The sequence below is a fragment of the Orcinus orca genome, chromosome 14, assembly GCF_937001465.1.
Source record: "Orcinus orca chromosome 14, mOrcOrc1.1, whole genome shotgun sequence".
Lineage (NCBI taxonomy): Eukaryota > Metazoa > Chordata > Mammalia > Artiodactyla > Delphinidae > Orcinus > Orcinus orca.
In genome coordinates this window covers 87,679,752-87,702,167 of record NC_064572.1, presented here as the reverse complement: position 1 = coordinate 87,702,167, position 22,416 = coordinate 87,679,752, and the positions used below count along the sequence as shown (strand labels likewise).

The 22,416-nt window shown below is 57.0% G+C and overlaps 1 protein-coding gene across 10 annotated transcripts in view; it reads right to left on the bottom strand.

The window, feature by feature from the left end:
- Positions 1-22,416, bottom strand: part of MGMT (O-6-methylguanine-DNA methyltransferase) — a 344,622-nt gene that overhangs the window by 45,594 nt on the left and 276,612 nt on the right. For 4 of the 10 annotated variants that reach the window (XR_007471269.1, XR_007471270.1, XR_007471271.1 and 1 more), the window contains exons 5-6: positions 8,295-10,420; positions 7,167-7,216 (exon numbers count right to left, since the gene is read on the bottom strand). The exons of 2 other annotated variants lie outside the window; for them this stretch is intronic. Coding sequence is in view for 4 of the 8 variants with exons in the window: in XM_049696967.1 (XP_049552924.1) it covers positions 16,141-16,350 (210 nt within the window). In the remaining 4 variants the exon portion in view is untranslated. 4 more of the 10 variants (XM_049696967.1, XM_049696972.1, XM_049696971.1 and 1 more) reach the window with 3 other exon arrangements.

Sequence of the window (22,416 nt, the reverse complement as noted above, 5' to 3'; positions counted from 1 at the left end):
CCCTGGTTTTTACTACTTTGCATTCAACTGTGAAAAGTCTTTTAAAACTCGGAACAGCAGTAAAACTTGAATGAATTTTTGACCCATTATTGCATAGCGGGTGTGCCTTCCAAGTTGGAGAGACTGCCAAGTTCTCCCCACCTAATATTTCCACTTTAATTGTGCCACTTGAGAAATTTACGTGCCTCAAAATATGGCATGAATCTTACGCTTATTGCAGTATCATTAGCAGCAACATTTAAGCAACATCTGTGTGCTATAGAACTAATTGAAGTAGCAGAAGTGGCAGCTGTAAATCCACAGGAAGACGGCAGTTTGCACCCAGCACTGCTGAGTTAGCTACTAACTGTCAGCCTGTTCCCGCAATCTGGTCTTGAGCACCGTGGTTGCAGGCACACAGTGTCCACAAGAATACAGAGAGGAGGCTAATGATGCTATTCACCACTTTGCTGCACCAGTTTGGCTGTTTTTCCAGTTTCCTTGTTGAATTTCATTATACATTTCTCCATTCTTGTAAAAAGTCCAGTAAGAGACGTGTCTGACTTTAAACTACTTACCTGAGCCGAGACATGCTGGTCTGGCCAGACCGAACTGAGAATTGATTTTTTTGTGATTTAATAATTCCGCTCTCCCCTCACTCCTTTCAATTGCTTAACATTTTTTATCCCACATGTCTCTGTAAAAAAATAACTTTAAAATCCCGAGTAATGTTGATATTTAAAGCAATGGCATTTTCTTCCCGTGAACATAACATTTTCAGTAATCAATACAAGATGGCAACCGTAATTCATCGCTGGTTGGGGTGGACGCAGCTGGCAGAGTGTGCCCGGGTGTAAGAGCGTCTCCCGTGACTCACCCGCTTCACACATCACGGCTGATGAGCGGGAGGCCAGCATCCCTTAGTTCAGACCCAAAGGCATCGACTGCTCTCCTTCCCTCAATATTAAGAAAAATGATACCGATTCTTCCACGTAGGGAGCAAGTTAAGTTGGGAGCGAGGGATTACTGACATGCCTCCTTCTGCAGGAGAAATGAGGGCACCGGAGCCACTGCTTTTTACTCAGAGTATCGCTTCCACTGAGCACAACTGGAAAAACTATTTCTGACACCTCCTGCGGAACACAGCCCCGGCTCGCTTTTAACTCCGGTCTCGCTTGTTTCTGTCTTGGCAGTGAGTGGATGCTTCTCCCTCGGCGCCTGGCCCTGAGACAATGATGTAACTGGTATCTTTCGAAGCACTCAAGAGTGCTGGAAATACACAAAAGAAGGCCTCCTTCAATATGTGATGACTGGTGTGTTTGCCAACAGCCCGACTTCATTAGAAGATTGGCACGTCCACCCAGCTGCCATGTGACATGCCGTCAACCGTGGACATTTGTTGTCTTAATGCTCAAGTACTCAGGGACTCAACTGATAAGGGAGAAACTGTTTGGACTCGGCTGGACCCCATGCTTAGGGTGGCACGCCACCTCATGGTATTGGAAATCAATAGCCACGGGGCTGCTCAAAGGTCGGGGTCTCCAGGATTAACTTCCCGGTACTAAACTACCATCCCTTGTTTCTTGGTTTGTTTTCCAACAATAATACATTTTCACGGGGCCTGGTTAAAAACCACTTATGAAACACGAAGTGAAAAAAAAAACAAAACACAGAATCACTGGCTAACAGCTGCCAGTTTCCCTCACCCGCTCAGGGAACATCCGGACGGAAAGGATGCTGAAACTTCCATCCGTCTGCAATTCAGGTGTTTTTTTTTTTTAATCTGTTTCTTTTTTAGTGGTGGTGTTTCAGTCTTAACACAAAAGGATAAAAGCTGGTTTGTAAACTACCCACCTAACTTATCAAAATAATGCAGCTTAATAAGAACTTGGTTTTATCCCTGCTCTGGGATGTGGCTTGGGGATGTCACAGCACAAAACGTAGACACAGGAATGGGACGTGTTCCTGGTATTTCATTTTAATGGAGAAATAAGCTCCCATGCCTACCCAGGCGGAATCGTTTTTTTGCACGTAGCTTCTGAATGAAATCCTGAAGCAGGGCTGTTCCACAGCGCCATCCCAACCCCTAGCCCTTTACAGAACGTGAGCTCTCTTCACCTTTACCCTCGGAAAAGTTACTGAGGCCACAACAATAGATACCTGGGTTACATCTATTGACAGCAAACTAGGAAATAAAACAGAAATTTAAAATTATTTATTGTTTAAAAATAGCAAAACCTCGATTATATATATACTTGCCTAAGTTCACAAATACTTAATTAAAAAATCTCTATTTTCCAAAGCAAAAAAAAAAAAATTTAGTAAGAAGGGTGGCACTGTTTTCCGCGTATGCAAATCTCCCAGTGCCGGGCATTTAGGAAGACAGCTGGTTCTCCTGTCTTCTTCAGACCACCATGACTCCTTCTCTTGGTTGAGGAACTGGCCTCACATGGACTCGTAGTTGAAAAGGGAGGAGGATTTTCACAGCCTTTTCAGTAAACTGCAGCTATTCTTCTCTGATCCTGCATCCAAACTGGACAACAGGGAGTTGTTCAAGTTCAGCTGCCGTGCAGGACCTGAAACCCTGCAGCGAACCTCGCACTGAACTCGGTCCCTCCATCCTGCACTGTGCAGGGCTCCCCGACCCACGGCCGGGTCTGTGACACCGTGCAGCGGTCATTTGGAAGTACTGGCTCACTGTGTTACACACATCTTCCAAATATTGACGCATTTCTTTACATAGTATTACAAAAGTAACATCTGTTGACGTCACCACCAGTCTCATCAGAAAAATCTAAGTATTCAGAAGCTGTAAAGCTCACAGTGGCAGATGCAAGCTCCCCAAAATTCTCATTTTTGTTCAAAAACAAATTTTTATCATTGGTAACAAACGCTGTTGGTCGCTCTCCTTGAAGGGACAGGGTCACTTGATTTCTTTTTGAGAAAATGTCCAGCAAACCTAAGTCTGAACGGCCCTCGTTGGCCCAATCGTCTTTCACCGTTCGGACAGGGGCCCGCGGGTTCACTCCTGAGCAGCGGCTCTCCCGCTCCCACCCACTTTTCCACGGGCTTCTCTGAAAGTTCGCTCTCCGGCCTGCGGTTAACTGGGCAAGTGAAGCTCTTTGTGCCGAGCTGGTGCGCTAAGCCCAAGAGGGTTTGTGCGGGCCGCTCCTAGCTGGGTGTCCTGCTGTGCTATGGGTCTGAAAGCTCTCGGGGCCAAGCCTTGTCTCCCAAGCCCAAGGCCTACAGCTAGCGGATCCCCAGGCCAAAGCCCCGAGAGGCAGGGGGTCCCTGCTCTTCACGTCTGCTCGAGCGTCTGGGCTGCAGGAGGGGACGCGAGCTCCCGGGAGCGGTGGCTCTTCTGGTGGAGCGGGCGCTGCTGGGGGCCCCCCAGACTGCTTCACCGGGCGGCTCGTAAGCAAGCTGTGGGGCCCCTCCCGCAGGGCCTCCGCCCACGGCGCGTGCCGCCCGCCCGGGGCCGCAAGCCTGGCAGAGGCCGGGCCCCTCCCGCAGGAGTGCGCGCGGGGGACCCTCCCGCTGACCGGGAGGACACCGCCCTGCCCCAACTAGTTCACGGGGCTCAATGGGAACCATTTCTGGAGTCACCCACGGCGCCAAGAGCCTCCCAGAAACAGGCACACGGCGTACAGAATGATGGCCTTCAAGGACCTGCTTGCATTTTTCAAGATGCAGACATTTGACACAAAGTAGAAGAAAATGTGGGTAGCACATAGGCCGTGAAATAGTATCACAAGGACACCAGTGAACCCACAGCCAGCCCGAGCGCTGGAGGGCGCAAGCTGAGCCCTCCCGGGAGGCGCGAGCCTACCTGAGTGCGTCCCAGCAGTGGTTCCCACACGCGTTCATCCTCCCGCCTCTGCCCCCGAGGCGACAACTTCCATCGTGCGCTCACATTCCCGTGTCTTTTCAAAGGTCTGATCGTATATACGCGTGTGTGTGTATGTATATGACTGTGCGTGTGCGTGCGTGTATTTGTTTGTTTAAAGCGACGTGCATCCCTTGAGGCTCGTGAGCTTTACAGAACTAGTATCCACGTCTGCAGCCTTTGCCCCGCACTGTTTGCTTGTCGTTGCATTTCTGAGTCACGCCTGTCACGGCACGCGGCTGTGTCCGCTTTCACTGCCTCGTAGTACTTCATTCACCCTGTGAACACGCCTGCAGGCACACGCGTGTTTCCGCCTGGATGCACGCTCAGCTTCGTCCGGGCTCTTGCTCTCACACAGCAGGGCCGTGAACACTCTTCGGCCTGGCTTCTGTGCTCACGTCCACAGACTCCTGTGGAGTGTGCTTGGAGTCGGGGGGGGGGGGGGATGGGGGCAGGAAACGGCAGTCAGAAGCCGAGCGTGTTAACTCTGCAAGGCAACACGCAGTGGCTGTCGGGGTCATGGCATGCAGACTCGCAGACTCTGTCCCGTTCACTAGTTCACGGACTCTCTCAGTTCCTGGAACATTCACCGAAGTCCGTGCTACGTTTGCACAGACACGTGTGGCCTACTCCAGACTTGACTCTGGAATGATAAGCACGGGCCCTGATCACAGCGGGGTCACGCAGATGGTGCGGCGAAGGCCTCGGGCTCAAGCCTGGACTTCATGACGTACAACACGTAACTTCCTGCTGAGGGGAAGCCTACATCACCCAAGCCGGAGGGTCCCAGGCGTCGGCTTGGACGAAGCACGATAGAGTCTGCCTTTGCCGGTAACGCTACCTTATCTACTAAGGTGCTTTCTGATGATGCCACGAGAAGGTCGTTTCCACAGCACAGACGTGGGGACCCAGCGACTGCTGGTTTAGTCCCTATGCAGCGTTGCTGGCACTGTTCAGCCCCAGGAGCTGAGAAGAGGCCCAGCCGAAGGCTGCAGGGCGCCCAGGGGGCGCTCTCGGAATGAACGACCCGCTGGAACGCTCCCAGGATGCTTGGAGAGCTGGCTTTTCACCTCTGCTGGGCCCTGGTCCTTTGCTTCGTCTGGGCACAGATCCTTGTTTAAAATAGTTCTTTACAGGAATGTCTTCTGGTCGCTGGTCTGTCTGAGGCAGACACCTGCCAAGCTGTGTCTGAGTGCTCAGTCACCGAATGCGTGGCTCGGCCGTCATTTTTCTTGAGGCCAAGTTCATCCTGCTGACCACAGCCGACCAGCTTCTGTCGGGCGCTGGCCTCACCTACATCACCCTCGGTAAGTCTGGGTCTCCGGGACCAGCTCATTGTTATTTTTGGCCCAGGATGTGGCTCTGCTTACTGGCTGCTGTGTTTCTCCAGTTGTGAGGAGAGCTTCCAGGGGAATTCTTCAGATAATCATCATCTTGATCTTAAATGTAAATATTGTCACCCTGGTTTAAAGAGAGATTAATGATTTGCTGACAGCTCCATACATCCTTAGAAAGTAGCGCACCAAAGAGAACATGCGATCGTCTTTTCTCCAGTAACACCAGTGGAAAACCCACACCCAGGGGTGGACTGGTCAGGCCAAGTGTTGTCCAGGTCTGGGGCTTGGATATCTTTTCTGAGTGACTTGCCCACTGAGAAGGAAACCCTGCATTTATCTCTTAAAGAAGAAAAGAGGATAAACTGCACGTGCCAGGCGTCTCACAGCTCCGTCTGCACCCTCAGGAGGAAGTGCAAGGTGGCATCATAAGCTCTACTCCAGAGAGGGGACGTCAAACAGGTTTGCTGCCGACCGGCAGGCCACGGCTAATACCCGAAGCCACCTCGGGCTGGCCACACCTGGGCCCTGCCCTTCCCCCCAGCCTCGACAAGGCTGTGGGCACTAATCCGGTCACGATCTAGAGCCTCGGGCCAACCCAGCCCCCTCCCCATGGCTCCCTGAGGTCCTGGGGCGGTGAGGCAGTCAGGCTGGCCAGCTCACTTCTCCCGGCCCCACGGTAGCCCGGGGCGCGCTGCGTCCCGTCTGGGGCTAAGGACAGCCCGTCTTGCTTACGCCTGCCCCCTGCCTGGACAACCACATCTCCTGGATGAAGTCAGGCCACAGCTCTATCAGAGACACAGTGAAAGTGTCAGTACCAGGAGGACTGGCCAATTATACTCCTCATCTGAATTCCTTATATTTTCAAAGTGTTTTACACTAATTAGTTAGTACCGTTAGCTCTAAGGATTAGTAGCCTCTCTAACAAGACACAGTGACATTATGTAAAACACAGGGACGCCGAGACAAGAGGGCTGGCGTCGCGCGGCTCAGGCCTGCTCTGCCAGGCGGACTGTGTTCTCACGGGTCCCGACCCCGAGGACAGAAGGCCCCCCCAGCCCGGCCCACGCGGTCCTCTCCCGGGCCCGCCCTCCTCCTGGTCTCTCTCCTGCCGGAAAGCCCGTCCTGTCCCGTGACAGCTCCCCACGTCAGAGGTGCCGCGCGACACTCAGTGGGCCAAGGAGCGGTTCAGAGGGGCACGCCGCCCCCGGGCAGGTGGAGGGAGAGCCCCCAGAGGGCGCGGGGCTGCGCAGACCTGGAGGGGCTCCTGCCCCATGCAGCCGGCGGTGCTGGAGTCCGAGGTGTCCCCTTTCAGCACAGGGCTGATGACTGCCGCGCACTGCTTTCCTGACTGGTGACCACGCCAAACCCACCAAGAACGGACCCCTCGTGCCTGGGGCTGCGGCAGGGGTGTCTGTCCTCCCCCTGCCCGACAACGGCCACTTTCCTGCTGGTCCCTGGTTTCCTATCGCAGGGGCCAAAGCCACCTGTGCTCACCTCTGCTCTAAGGCATCTGGCTGCTCCTTCCACTTGAAATGCCCTCTATGTCCTGTCCAGAGCTAACAGTGCCGCTCGAGCGCCACCTCCTCCAGGAAGCCCCTCTTGATGTTCTAGTTCACCCACACCTCCTTCCATGACTCTGTACTCTGAGACACACCCCGAGCCGATCTCGTACGTACACTGGTGCCACACGGCCTGGTTAGGGAGTGTGCACACTGCTCCCATGGCCTCACTGCTCTGCAAGTGGAGAGGGGACCTCTGGTAAACAGACGGTGGGGCTGTCTCCTGAGCCACACCACTCCTGAGACCAGACTGCACTTGCCAGCGTTGTCTTCTCACTACATCTGCCAGGGACCCTTCTTCATAGAGGAAGGAGATGTGCTTTCATAAGTACAAACATAACCCATTTCTACTGGGAACATTTAGGATCTACAGATTAGCACAGAAAAGGAAATCCAACTACTCACGATTTCCTCGGGCTGAGATAATCATTGTTGTACTCCGCTCCACAGATGGTCTTTAAAAAAAAAATGATATATTATGTATACATATGTGTGTTTATGTGTAAATATATATCTTTAAGACAGAATCATGGATCATAGTTTTGATTGTATAATACATACATACATTCTATAAAAGTTTAACAACACTGGAAAGCAACACAGACACACACACACAGCAATTCTCCCCAACTCTTTCCACCAAGATATCTCCACGAAAATACTCTGATGGATTCTCTTCCAGTCTTACACTCTTAAGCCCAACTAAAAAAACCTGTTTCATAGAACAACATGCCTTTATCACTCAGCAGTGAGTCAAGGCCCTCTTTTTGATGTCAATAAACACAGACTCATGTTACCATTTTTAGTGGTAGGACTGCCTGACATTGTACAGATGGATCATGACTTAGTCAACACGTGTCCTTGGGACATTTATGTAGTTTCCTACTTGTTGCCGTCACAAATAATGGTATGACAAGTATCCCTGTAACTGTAGCCTTGTATACGCGTGGAAATCTCTCCCCAGAGTAAGTTCCTAAAAGTGGAATTGTTTGGGGGAATTTCACGTTTTAACATTACCTAACTGCCCTACAACAAAATGGCCTGCTCCTCCGGCGGGGGGGGGGGGGGGGGGGGGGGGGGGAGGGAGGGGGAGGGAGGGAGGCAGGGAGGGAGGGAGGCAGGGAGGCAGGGAGGGAGGGAGGCAGGGAGGGAGAGAGGGAGGGGGGGGAGAGAGAGAGAGAGAGAGAGAGAGAGAGAGAGAGAGAGAGAGAGAGAGAGAGAGAGAGGGAGCGCAAGAGCGAGAGAGAGAGCGCCCATCCTTTGCACAACGCTGTAGGCAGAGAATTACACATTTTTTATTATTTCACCCAGCTTATAATAAAGTGCTGTCTCACGCTTAAACCTGCAGTTCTGGGACCACCAGCCAGGCGGACATCTCTTCAGGGATGGCTGACGTCATCCGTACCCTCCTCTCCTCCAGACCTGCCATTTGGGTCCATGGATCCACTCGGTCTGTTCTGCACCAGCCCTGCATCGCCCTGTTTATGGTGGATTCAGGACACCACGCTGGCATCACTGGTGCTACAAACGTACCTGGTGGCTCCTGAGCAAAGACGCGTCCCGCTGGCTGAGCGGAGCTTGGCACGCCGTCCCTGACCCGCAGAGCCGGCCCGGCCAGCGGGGAGCGTGGCCTTTGTGAGTCCTTTTTGTCACGGCTTACGGTTCATAAGCAGTGCTCTGGCCACGGTCAGAGTCCTGCCAGACGTTCTGAGTGTCACCTGCACAGGGCAGCCTCTCAGGGGTCACTGCTTGGACCTGCAACACCCCGGGCGCAGGTCTGCTGTGACTTTGCACACCCACCCTGGCGTTCGCAACAACCCACAACCTCCGTTGTCAACAAGCCAGAAGAGAGGCACCACCAAGTCTCTCTCACTTCAGGGACGGCCTTGGCGACCCATGTCAGAGCTGCCCCCAGGCTTCACTGTAAATGACAGTCAAGAGGCAAGAGAAGGGAACAAGGGTGAGACTCTGATGCATTAAATGCTCAGGAAGCCCACGCAAGGTGGACGAGTGTCCACAGGCGAGGCAGATAAGGGTGCTGAGATCACACACATCCCCAGGGCTCCCGCAGCTAGCCTGCGGGGGCTTCCACCACCGCCGCCCGCCGAGCAGGCAGGACGCTCCCAGCAGCGGGCTAACTCACTGCAACCTGACAGCGTGACGACGTGCCACACACCCCTCTACACGGATAAGGAAGCCGTGTCAGTGTCCTGGGGCCTCCGCACCAAAGTACCAGTGACCGGGGGCTTAAAGCAACGGAAACTTGTTGCTCCAGAGGCCAGGAGTCCAAGACCCAGGGGTCGGCAGGGCCACGCTTCCCCAGAGGCTCTAGGGGGAGACCCCTTCTGGACCCTGGAGCCGCTCCTGGCGGCCCCTGGCAACCTTGGCTTGGGGCCCATCATCCCAGTCTCCACCTCCCTCTTCACAGGGCCTCCCTCCCCCTTGGGTCTCCTCCCCCTCGCTCTGAGACGGAGGCAGCCATTGGATTCAGGGCCGCACAGATAATCTGGGACGATCTCACCTTGAGATTCTTCACAGAGCCACATTTGCAGAGATCTTTTTCCCAAATGAGGCCAGATGCACAGGTCCCAGGGGTCTGCCCGTGGACATCTCTCTTTGGGGCCCCCATTCAATCCGCTACAGAAACCAAGCTGTGGAGCGGTCACGTGGCGCACGCAGGACAACGCAGCCACTGAAGTGGACAAACTGGGCTCCGATCCCAGCTCCTCACCCGCGGGCATTACTGCCGCCTGCCTTCCGCGCAGCAGCACAGAGGGGCCAGCTCGAGGGGCACTGAGGAGAGAACGCTCCAGCCTGGCACCGTCCTCCCAGCACGGAGCCCAGAGGCCGCAGCAGCCTGAGAGTTCAGAACCAGCACGACAGACACCGGCTGGAGAGTCCACAGACACCTGTGTCGGGAGTGGGGTCTGCGAGAAACCCTTGGGGGTAGGGGGACGACAGAGGGGAGAAGGGGGCGAGGAGGGGGCTGGGGACGAGAAGAGGAGGCCGTCACTGGCGATAAACGGGCTGGCAGCACCCTGGCAGGCTCAGGCCTAACACGCGACGAACTTCCACGCTTTCCTTGTGAAAATATGTTCATCGACATGAGACCAACTGGCCTGAAACTGCAGAATGCCTGTCACATTGCTTCCTGGCACTGACGTCAGACGTCTGCAGAGAAGAGTACCGACGGCTACGTGCCGCTTGGGGTTGTGATACGTAGACGTGTCATTCTGCATCTCAAAGAAAAGGCAGTTTTTAAATAAATGTGGTTCTTAGCTTGGCACGAGGCACTCGGCCTGGAGACGGTGTGGAAACCCCTCAGCAGGTGAGCAGGGCTGGGCTCTCAGCTCAGACTGGACGCCAGAACCGCTGTGTGACCTGCTGTCCTCAGGCTTGTGGCTGAAGTCACGTGGAGGCCAGAGGTGTGTGTTTGGGACACAGCTGGAGGACACAACCGGCCCGGGAGTAAGCGATGGTGCACACACTCCGAGGGCTCCCTGGGGGGTGGCAGGAGGCTGTGCTTCTCCCAGATCACCGGCAGGAAGGAAGTGCGCCTCCCACGGCCCGGCTGGGGGTCCGGCAGCACAGGGACGACGCCAGTCCCCGTCGCTGTGGAGGCAGGTGGGCGAGGACTGTGCTGCACCTCTCCTCCCTTCCTGGGGAGAGAGGAAGGGCAGGGCTTCAGGGCTGTCAGACACACACAGCACCTGGTTTTTCTCAGGGCCCCAGAGATTTAAAATCGCTTCGTACTGCTTTTGTCGCAGGTTACGTAGAGTTTATCCCAACAAAAGTACACGTTCTGGAACTGAATGCTCCCTCGTGCCCAAGCTGCTGTCTCCTGGCCGGCCGCTGCACTGCTGGCCTCGCAGCAGCTCCTCCTCGCTGCCCGGGGGCCGCGGGGCCGGCACGTGGTCACTCTGGGTGGCAGACAGGCAGCGAGGGGCCCTCGGCCACCACTCAGAAGAGCAGCAGATTAAAGGTTCCCGTCAGAGGCTGCAGACGAGGCCAGCACCCCCTGCCACGTGCAGAGCTTCCCTGTCACAGAAGCAGGCGGGGTCAGGCGCCTCCCAACCGCATCAAGCCCGACCTTCCTCAATGGAACTGTGGCCGCCCTGCCCCCGCGTCCTGACCGCCACCACTTCTTCCGAGGCTCTGTTGGCTTCTGGGCCTTCAAACACCTGCTGCACTGGCCCCCTTGGCCGTCAGGCCAGGCCGTGTCACGTTCCCCTCCTCCCAGGCCTCCAGGGGTCCACACTCGCCTGTGAGGGGCCCCTGAGCTCGGGGTGATGGGTCACGTGCTCGCACCCACTCTGCTCACAGGAGCTGGGGGGACAAGCCCAAGTTCAGCTGGATCTGAGGCTCAGCTTTCTGCTCCTCCAGCTGGGGCCAGACCCGCCCCCCCCCCCCCCCCCCCGCCACAGGCCCCTCAGAGGCCCGGGGTGGCTGAGGCTGCCCCTGTGCAGCAGAACGTGCCCACAGCCCCGGGGCCAGACCTGCCCGCTGGGCCCGCCGCTCGGCCGCGCACCTGCGCCTGTGCTTCCTGCCAGAAGTCTCACATGTGCCTCCGCTCTGCCCTGTTGTCATGGCGATCAGAACACGCAAAAGCAATACTTTTTGCACAATATCACATGTTGCTTAATGTTTGGACACTGATATCATCTCCAGCTGGGGTTTTCTTAATTTAAGTCAACAAACCAGTCTGGAAGCACACATATTGCTTGTGTTTGGGAACCAAACAAGAGTGACATGTGACGAGAAGACTTAAGAAAGACCCTGGTGTGTGTGTGCGTGCGGTGCTGTGTGTGCCAGGGGGATGGCCCAACCTGAGAAACAAGGAAAGAAGAGGTGACGCTCCCAGCCCCTCTGCTCCATCCCTGGCTACACCCCCTCTGTCGCCCCGGGACTGGCATCGAGACACAGGCACACGTGCGCGCACGCACACGCACACGCACACACACACACACACACACACGCCCGGCATAGCCACTTGGAGAGCTCCCTGGAGCCAGCGCGGAGCCTGGGGTGGCAGCTCCTGCCCCCTCCTTCAGCATCCCACCGCATCGGAGTCCCTGACGACCACTGGGAGAGTCCGTCCTGTATCCTGTGGCCACTTGAGAGTCCGAGCACCGTCCCCCCATCCCAAAGTGGCAGCTGCAAGCAAGCTGCTAGGTGGGAAGGTCCCTGCGGGCGCCAGCAGCACTGACGCCATGTTTTTGGGATCAATCTTAACTGCTGTCCACATGGAATATTTTTCTTGTGGCTTTTTTCAGTGAAAAAAACATGAATGGGAAACGTTAAAGGCCTGTTAACGACGCCCTTTCATCCATCAAGGCGCCGTCCTCGCATCCTCGTCCACTCCCGCCCGCCCGGCACAGATCCTACCGGAGGCGACCTGGGTGACGGAGGCCAGACGCCGTCCATCTGTCCGCATCTGGAGCCACAGCGTCCGAGGACCCTGGACGGCTGCCCTCAGTCACTTAGAGACTTGGGTCCTGCAGTTTCTCCAGGCTCCAGGCCTGGCTTTCAACTGTCACCCTGTTTCCTTCAGACAGACAGACAGGGGTTGCTTGGCAGAGTTCCATTTAAATCTCAGGGTCTTTCAAACTGATAACAGGTAAAATTGATGTGAACTTCAGCTCCCTAAACAAACTTCAATCAAATGCCCCTGAAGAAGAAAGAAAAACGCTGTTTGGGCCGGGAGAGGCCAAACACAGTTCAATCCTCACCGAGGGCATCCAAGTGCCCGTCCCCAGGACCCCCCGCCAGGACGGCAGCAAGAAAACCTACCAGCAGACAAGGCACCTGGAGGCCCAAGCGCGTCCCAGCTCAGAGGCCACAGGGAAAGGCTTAGCTTCCCGACCGGTCTTCTGGGAAACTCTTCTGAGTAAAAGAAAACAGACTCTGGATCCTTCTGTGCGCCCCACGGTAAGATAACTTGTTACCATTGCAGCTTGAAATCAAAACAGCACTAAGGTCCTGGGCAAGCTCTGAGGTGAAGTGGACAGTCCTCGTCGACTCGGCTGTGACGTCCTGCCTGTTCCCACGGTGGCCGAGGCTCGAGCTGGCACTGCTGCCTGTGGCATAGCTGCAGCTGCACCAGCAGCCCGGGTGAGTCTGCGGGTGCGGAGGACGCGGCCAGCGGGGCCTGCGCACCCTGCCTGGGCTGCGCCAGGACAAACACGCCAAGCGGGGCTCCCCGCCCCCTGGGCTCCTCTGAGCAGCGCCTAAACCCAAGGGCTCCACCCGACCGCGCCACCGCTTCCCAGAGCTCTTAAGCCACCCGCCTGCTCGGTTCTCTCCCATGCTGACGCTTCAAAGGAAGTTCGGTCTGGGATGACACTGCTGTTCACAACAGGTTAAGGAACAGTGACTCCCTCCCTGGACATGCCTGGCTGCTCAGAGCAGAGGTGCTGCCTAAGGAAGAATGCGGGGTGGAAAACGCGAGGCCCTGGGCGGCAACGGGCACCCGAAGAGACTCGAGCTGGAGACGACAGTGCTGCTAGGCAGTGACCACGCCGCACCGGCCGGCTGCTGTCTGTGTCGGCTGCGCGCGACTCGAGTTAAAAACCCCGACCAACTTCCTCCACGGCGGACCCGCCCCCTTCCCCAGAGGCCTGGCTGCCCGAGCGGCTCCGACCCCTCCCCGCACCTGCCCTGCCCCTCGGCAGCACCAGCCCCTCTTCTTCGGGCGCCAGGGAGTCAGGCTCTGCCGTCGCGTCCCCCGCTCTGCAGCCTCGGACGTGGCGAGCGAGTGGGTCTACGTGACCCTCCCGCCCGTCGTGGGAAAAGCACCAGGAGAAGAACACGACGACCCTTCGCAGCCCCGCCTCCCGTGTGGTCAAGGGCAGCTATTTCATTACACGTGTGCTTCCGCAGAAACAAATATTATTTCTGAAGCTTTCACGACCCGGGTGTCCGGGAACGGCGAACACAGCACGCGCTGGCCGAGCGGCTGTCCCGCGGGTCTGGTGCTGGCGGGTCGAGGCCCGGCACTGGATGGAGGGAAACCCGCCCGTGAGGGGACCTGGGGCCGTGGCCAAAGGACTCAGCCTCCTTGCTTCAACATCTCTCTTCACGGGGAAAATATTTTCGTGTTTCCCTGGGCCTTTCCCGTCCTCTGCATTTTCACAAACCTGCTGCCCCTCCAGCGGCTGCGGCTCCAGGCGGCCTCTCGGAGCCCGCTGCCCCTGGAATGGTTCGTGGCCGGCACTCAGGGGGACGGCTCTGCCAGTGGGAGCCCGGGGCGTCTCTCAAGCGTGTTCTGATGGCTGAGGAGGCCCCGGGAAGCAGGAAAAGGAGCAGAGTTTGTGTGGCCCCAAGGGTGCAGCCCAAACCGGTGGCGCCAGGCCACGGAGCTGCAGGGTCCCCTCGGGCAGCTTCGCTGGCGGGCCGGGCCCTTGCAGGCTGCACAGCCCGGGACCCTCGCTCGGAGGCTGCCTGAGGATCTGGAGATCACAGCGGGAGGCCCCCGTCCCCCTAAGGGACGCCTACTCTCCAGGCCGAGGCCCAGCCCGCGTGCAGAGGGTACGGGGCCTGCGATGTGTCCTCAGGGCTGACCGCACCGCAGAGAGGCCTGCCCGCCTGCTGGCAGCCCGGACGGCACGTGCCCCGGGGACTGCCGCAGGGCATCTGGATCGGAGTTCTACCCTACCCCACTTTCAAACCCGTCACTGAGCAGAAGTGGGGCCGGGGCTCCCCAGCGCTGCCCAGGGCACCACGGTGGCGCCCTCTACTGGAAGCGCACAGACAGCCCCGCACCCAGGCCCCCAGGCCGGGTGCCGCAGGCCGGGCATCGCAGCCTGCGCTTCCGTTCCGGGCAGAGGAGGGGTCCTGGGACGGTCAGTCACTGGAGCAAAGCATTTTCCTTACACAATTCGGGACGGAGCCAACCACCTTCACAGCCCCCAAGTGCGAAGGGCACCCCAGGTCCCCCACTCGTCCTCCCAACACATCGGGACAGAGAAATAGGCCCTCTGCTCACACGTGGAGACACACAATTCTCACAGCTCGCCAAGCCGAGGGCCCCCGTGAGAATGGACGGTCGCAGCAGGGAGACTCAGGGTTCCATCCGAAGATCAGACATCTGTGCAGCTCCCTGCAGGAGCACGACTCTGCCGTAAAGAAGTCCTGAGAAGGACCAAAATCAGAAGGTAATGCGGAAATGGTCATATTTTATTTTTGAGGGAAAAAATACAGAATTAACTTGGCTGACCTAAGAAAGGGATGCAATAAATTGTAAACTGGTGAGAAAAGCCCAGTTTGTCTGTGTTAGGTACCTGCTCTTTTGTTGATACTAAGGTACCATGAGATACACAGTACACCCAAACTGTACCCGTGCAGGGCTGTATTTTTACCCAGGTTTCTGGTGACAAACACAAACTGCTCAAGCTTCCCTGCTGCTGTTTACACTGTCGCAGGCACCCTTGACAAAGACACAGCATTCTACTGAACACTTGGGCATGGTTTATTTTCTCCATACAACATATTATTTACCCACAAACAGAGCTACAAGTTTCCCTTACGCTTTTTGGTTAGGTCAATTATAACGCTAAAGCGACAACACGGTGCTGAAGTATCAGACCATGTGCCCGGCAGATGCTGGAGACGCTCCTCTCTGCCGTCGGTGACAAGAGCTGACCCTGGACTTCCAGGCTCGACGTCAGGTGTCAGGAAGGAGAGGTCGGCATCCCTCGTCACCTTCTGTCCAGAGAAAGGCTGGGATAGACTCCGTTCCTCAGAGAGATGCCATTTCAACCACGCCCACGCGCCAAGAGCTGTTTGTTTTCCCAAATCTTTCCGGCAAGCGGTTATTTTCTTTCCACTGACATGACCCCCAGTGGATGCATCCTGCATTCGCTTTCTGGCAGTTGGAAAAATAAGGCTGGAGAATGTCAGTAAGCGCCTGTTTCCAGGGCCCGTCCCCTCTCCTCCAGCAGCATCATCCCGGCAGCTTCAACAGCCAAGAGGAGAGGGCAGGCGGGGAGCACGCAGGGGGCGGACACGGCTGCAGCCTGGGACGGGCCTGCATGGGGGTCCAGGGCCCCGGGGGCCTTGGCTGGCTCCAGGCACAGGTGTGGTGCCCGAGGCAGCCAGCGGTTCCCGGCAGGTGCCGGATGCCCCCTCCTTCCGGGGCAGTCGCCCTCATGTTTGCCAGCCCCCCACTGTCTCAGCCCTGACTTAACAGTATTAGAAATGGAACAGTGACAAGTGTGAGAGAAGGAAACAGGTTAGACGCACGGCGGCCAGTCTCTGAACTCACTTTGTCGTAAAATGTGGAAAAGAAAGAGCAGACACGCGGCACCCCTACGGCTCCAGCCCCTTTAATGCGGCAGTGCCGCCGCCCGCCGTGCTCCCAGCGAGCTGTTACTACAAACACTCAATCCTGGCCAGCAGGCTGGGAGCTGGTGGTGCCACCCAGGGCCCCGTGCCAGGCTCTCGCTGGACGGGAGCCCCCTCCACATGCCGGTTTCCCTGCCGGGCCGCCTTCGTGGGCCAGAAGCCACTCTTTCACGGCCACGCCTCCAGAGTAGCCGCCCAGGGCTCCGCTGCTGCAGATCACTCTATGGCACGGGATGAGGATGGGCATCTGGAAAACAGCGAGGCAGCCTCCGTCAGGCTGGGCTCCGGGCCAGCGGGGCCTTTCGGGATCCAGGGCAAGGCCCCTGACCGCGACGGACCCAGGGCCCAACTCCCAGGGCTCGGCCCCCTGCAGGCTCTGTCTCAGCACTGCTCACCCCTTGGCCTCCGAGCATCCTGCGCGGGCTGGGAAGGGGCCCAACGCCTGAGGCGAATGGGGGGCATCTTCTAGAGAACCCCTTTATGCTACGACTGGGGAGGAGAACGCTTAATTTCACTTGATAAGGGATTTAAAACGGAGGCAGAATTTAAAATGACATTTCCAGGTTTAGGTACCACGTAAAATTCTCCAACACTTCCAAGATGTTAAGAAGAAACTTCGGGGGATGCTGTACTCACACAGGCCCCTTCAACCCAGAGGCTGGAACGTGTGGCCGTCCCCATGCAGTCCACGCCTGCTTTTGTAAATCAGGTTTTATGGGAACACAGCCACGCCCACTTGGTACTCCGTACCTGCGGCTGCTTTTGCAAAGCCTAAAATATTGACTGAACGGCCCTTTATAGAAAAGGTTTGCCGAGCCCGGCTTTACACTACACCCGTGCACTGGGGGGGACCTGCTTTCCTCCTTAGTCTCTGGACATGGCAAGTCTGAGAAGCTCCAGTTCCATCTGTTCCCACCTGAAAAGCTGCCACCACCACTGCTGCTACCAGTACCCCAACCTGCTGGGATGGGGCAGCCAGCTCTTCCACTGACACCAGCAAGGACCCTCGGCCCATGCCCACCCTCATTCGTCCCACAGGGTTCCCCCCGCCCCACCCCCCCAAAAGAAGCCCTAATGGGAAGACAAAGCTGCTCCTGGCCTTTCACACCTGGAGACAAGCGGAGTAGCCAGGTACCTGCTTAAATCGACAGAGTGATTCCACTAAAAGCAACGCCACTTTACAGTGAAAACAGGTCCAAACACAGCCCACAGAGAACCGCCGACTATCAGAAGGGCCCCCCTGCTGGGACCAAGGGCAGTGACAGCCGCCCAGGGGCCGAGTGTCCCTGAGATGCACCAGGAAACACGGGCCCAGGCTGGGCTCTGTGCACCCAGTGAAGCTCACCCGTGGCCCAAAATGCAGCCGCACCAGTCCCAGGGGAGAGGCAAGGCTGGCCCAGCCTCGGAGAGTGAGGGCCTGGGTCCCGGGAGGCTGGACAGGCAGGCAGGGTGTGGACTGGGCGCCGATGCCCCGAGGACAGGGCCTCCCCCAGCGCCCGGCACCTTCTTTTCCTGGCCCAGAGCTGACACCACACAGACCCGCAGGAGTCTGATACCGCACGCACCAGACTGGACTGGACCCCAGGGCCCGCAGTCGCTACTCCTGCAGCCACTCACAGGCCTAGTTCCCCCTAACCTCGTACTTGCGCTGCCAACCCCACCAGGGAGGGGAGCCCCTGTCCTCTCTGGCGGGGCCTCCTCAGCAGGAGTCCCAAGGATGCGCACTTGGGGCCTGTTCCTGGAACGGCAGCGCCGCGGTCCGCACGGAGCTCTGACAGCCACGGGTGGAGGGGCCGCAGTGGCCACTGCCCTTGCCTTCGGTTTCCGCGTGGAGGACCTCACTGGAGGGATGCTCCGGGCCTGGTCTCTCCCCCGCAAACCCCCTGAGGGGAGGACGACTCACTGAGCAGCCACCCTTGGAAGAATGGACGAGAATGCTCAGCTCAGCACCTTGCGGAGTCCTGCAGGGGGACTGCCGGCCCCACGGCATGGGGTCTGCCTGCCCCACGGCATGGGGTGCCCTTTTCTCTTCCAAGACGTGGTCAGCGCCCGCCCCTGCAGGGACCAGTGACGGGACGGGGGGGGGGCGTCTAATTCTGGCGGGACTTCCTGCAAAGCCTGCCACGGCTATGGCCACGCCACCTCTCCAGTCAAGCTTTTATCCTAATAAAGCTAACATCCTTTACTCATGTCTCAGTTGGCTCAGAAGACGGGAGGAAAGAAAGGGATGTAATTACGGCCCCTGAAAACCACAGTGGATGGGAGATGTCTTCCTGGGCAGCCAGTGGACACAGCTTAGAGCACACCCAGTGTGCCAGGGATGGCCACATGCCGGGGGCCACCAAACACAAAGAGTTGTACCCCGTGTTCCCACTGCACAGGGCTCTGGGAGACCAATGGTTGTTCTGCGTAAGGATCCAGACAAGCAGTTACTCAGAGCTTGAGAAGAGCTGCTCTCTGGAGGGACTCCCCAGGCCTTGGCAGAGTTCAGACTTCTGCTAAGGGAAGGGTCTGCTCTGGAGTCCCTGGGGAAGAAAGGCTTCATCCTAGGTAGCTCCATCCTGGCGGGAGGAAGGGGCACCGGTGGGCGGCCACTGCAGGCCCAGGGCATGCTGGGGCGAGAGCTCTCATCCCTGCGGGAACATCACGGTGGCCGCTCCACAAGGAAGGTCATAGCAGCGGGCACAGGTACAGGAACCAGGGCCCACTCTGCAGATGTCGCCGGGGTGGGGAGCTGGGCGCAGACCCTGAAAGACCCCACCCGTGGGGGGAACCTCCTCTCATGGTATCTGGGCACCCCCTGCTCCCTCGGGCGGTCGTTCCTACTTCTGCCTTTACCGGAGGCCCTTCACTGTGGGTGGAGCAGGGTGTCACCTGCTGGGCACCAGACACACACACACGCCTGCCAGGAAGTGCCCCTCTGTGGGGCTGCACCTGTCCCAGGAGGATGGCTGGATCCCCAGTCCCTGTCCTAGACACGTTGCTCAGTAATGATGCTCTGGGGAGAGCATGCCTGATGTGCACATCGTGACATCGTATCCTCCAACGAGCCCAGACCAGGCACTCTCAACTTCGGGACACGTTAAGCCTCTGGCCCAAGTTGACAAGCTGCTTAGGGGCCGAGAGGGGATTCCAGCCCCACACTCTGTACACTGCCCCCAGGGGACCGCCGAGGCGGGGCCTGGGGGCGCTGGCATGTAAGTAAGTTGGTTTGGGAGGTGGGAATCTGACTTCCCGCACATCACAGACTAGTCCCGCCTTGGACCAGAAGTTAGAGTTGCCATGGTAACTCGCATCGTCTGTGGGGTTCTGACCCCGCACGGGGAGGGTGAGCTCAGACTTCCTCTCCAGTGCAGTTTAACTGAGCGAGAAGCAGACACGCTGCCGAGTCCCGCTGAGTCCTGCCCGCAGCACCCAGCTCCCATCTGCCTGGAGGGAGTAGCGGGAAACTTTAAGAACCGATTGTTTGCTCTGACTGAGGGCTTTTATCAAATACAATAGTACATTAATAATTGCTGGAAGGACATGATTAGGTAATATACAATTCAAGTTTTTGACTGATAAAGAGACAGACATTTAATTCAATTTAGTCTTACAAACATTTAGGCACCAATTCAGTTTTCCTACCGAACAGCAGATTTCACAAGTGAGCTTTGATTTTCTTCCCTCTCGCCCAACAAGCTATGAAATTGTAACAAAGTGTGTAATGTGGACCTTTCTCCCTTTCTATGCAGGACGCAGATAACAGGACTGCTGGCCTGAAACAGCAATTATAAAGATAGCTATGACCAGTCTTCATCTTTGATGGAGAACTGGTGTCTTACCAAACACGCACTATCTTCCCCTCCGGAAATGGGAACACTGCTTCTGCTTGTGCTAATTTTGGTGGCAAGTTTCAGACTATCAAGATGACGACACCTGCTAAAATTCACTGGGGCCCTCAGGACATTTCAAAGGATCTGCACCCTCTATGCCCTCTCCTTTAAAGCCTGTGCTACACGAAATGCAATTTTTATCAACCACCACGAAGCTCATAATATCACAGCTGCATTGAAATCTTCACGCTGTGAAATCTAATTCATCCAGTGCGTGACTCCATCACTTACACAGACCCTTTCTCAAATGCTATAAAACTTCCAAACCCATAGATTTGTCTCCAACAAAAATAACACGAAGGGGCCTTTCGATCAATAATGGAATCCCTCTGATTCCGGTGCCGGCTGAATATTTTCTCCAGCTTCGCCTTTGTTCTTGTGGGTAGCAGCCCACAAGGGAAAGAGCTTGTTTTCACTTGCGGCCTCATCAATACCTAAATCCTGGTGAACAAGTGACACCGAGAAGCTGTAATCAATAGCTCCCTGTGCGTTTTTTCTTCTGGTCAAATGGTTCAGCCCCACTGACAGCCCTGACACTTAGAACATGATGCTAAATCTTTATCAACAGCCATCTGGGTGACGGGCAGGACAAGACTCAGGGGGTCATTAACGCTCATGGCAATCTGTGAATAAACTAGCTCCTTAGGAATGCGTTTGTTTAGAAGAAGGTGGAGAAACTCTCTGTGCAAGTATCGATTGCCTTTGAACTGCGTTTAGCAAATTCTGTCTGAGGATGAGTGGAAGGGTGCTTTACCGGGGAGGGTGTGAGGCCTCTTCAACCCGCCCCACCGGAAGACGGCCCGTCCCCCAGGCTGGGCCTGGGAGAGGGTCTTCTGGAAGGCTGCGAAACCATTTCACCTGGGCTGTTAATTCCTTCACGGAAAACCACGGAAAAGCCAAGGGCCTGGAATGGGACGAAACTCCCCCACCACCGCAAAAACCGCCCCTCAGCCTGGCGTGGGGAGGGCAGCCCAGGCCAAGAGCACGTGCCGTCGCGGGAGCCAGCACGGGTCCTTTTACCGCCAGCCGCCTAAGGACTCAGCACGCCGTGGGCCTCACAGCGCTCTGGAACATTCCACAGCCACCTGCCGCTCTCCTCCTGAAACGCACAACCATTCTTCCCGGCCGGAACACAAGATGTTTTCAGCGGGTAAGCCTCTACGATGTGCGATCTGTGCTGGAGCCCACGTGTGTGGTGCTGTGGCCGGGCCCCTGCCATCAGCGCCGAGAAGCGGGACACGCCAGCCGGTCCCTGACTAGGCCCCTTCCTCCCTCAGGTCCCTGGGTCACCACTGAGATCCCTCGGCCCGTTCTGAGGAGGTTCTCTTTTACCAACTTTGTGGGAGCCCTCTGAGGACGGCTGATTCCCGCCGAGCTGCCCGTGCTGCACCACGCAGCAGGCATCTCCTTGCCGGGGCACCCCCGGTGCCTCTGAGCCACACCTGGAGGCCTCTGTCGGGCCCTCTGCAGCCTCTCATCCAGTTGAGGTCCCTGCATGAGTCACAGGCAGCGCCCAACTACAGAGGGACGCCCAGGGAAAGGCCACAGAGGGCTCACCACCTCCTGTCACCCTTGGCACGGGAGGGAGCTGAGAAGAGGGGACGTGGTGCGGGCAGAATCCTCCCGCCCGAGTGTGTCGTCACGGCCACCCTCGGCGTGGGCACGCGATGGGGATGTCGAGACTAGGACTTCATGGACGGTAGAGTTTTAAGCCCTGTGAGATCCTCTTTTATAAATTTCAGTGGCTGAGGCCACAGTTGAGCAGTGACAGTCATAGAGATTAATAGCAAGAGGAGAGAGTCCCGCTGCTTGCAGGACAATAAATGTTTCTGAACGTCGCCACAAGCGCCATCGGCGGACAGCCAAGGCCTCGCCACTGCAGAGAGTGAGAAACCGCGGGCGTCACAGGGGGCAGGTGAGGGGCTGCTCATCTGCGCCTGTCAGTTAGCAGAGCTGTTTCACGGCAAGGATGGGAGCCGCGCCTGCTGATGGGGCGGGCGGTGCCAGGACGCGAGGCCAACCTCAGGGCGGGATGCAGGGAGGCCGGGAGGGAGGGCAGAAGGACCACGTCTCCGCGTGGGGTGTGAACAGGAGCGCGGCCTGAAACAGGGATGGAGATGGGGGACAGAGGGAGAATTTCTACACAGCACGGTGACGCCGTGAAGCAGGAGGGTGCAAAGAAGTTAGTCCCCAGAGTTCTCCCTCGAGGTCCTGAGTGGACACCACAGCACGCTCTGGGTGGTCTCTCTATCCAGAGCAAAGTCAAACTGCCCCAAACTGAGTGGACCTGGGAGAAGACGGTGGCCTCCCAGAGGGAAGGTGTGACGTAAACTTCACTGGGAGACGTGAGTAACTACACCTAGAAACTTGATTCACCATCACCCCACGCTCAGCGCGGAAAGGCGACCCGTAGCACACAGAGGAGGCGTACGCGAACG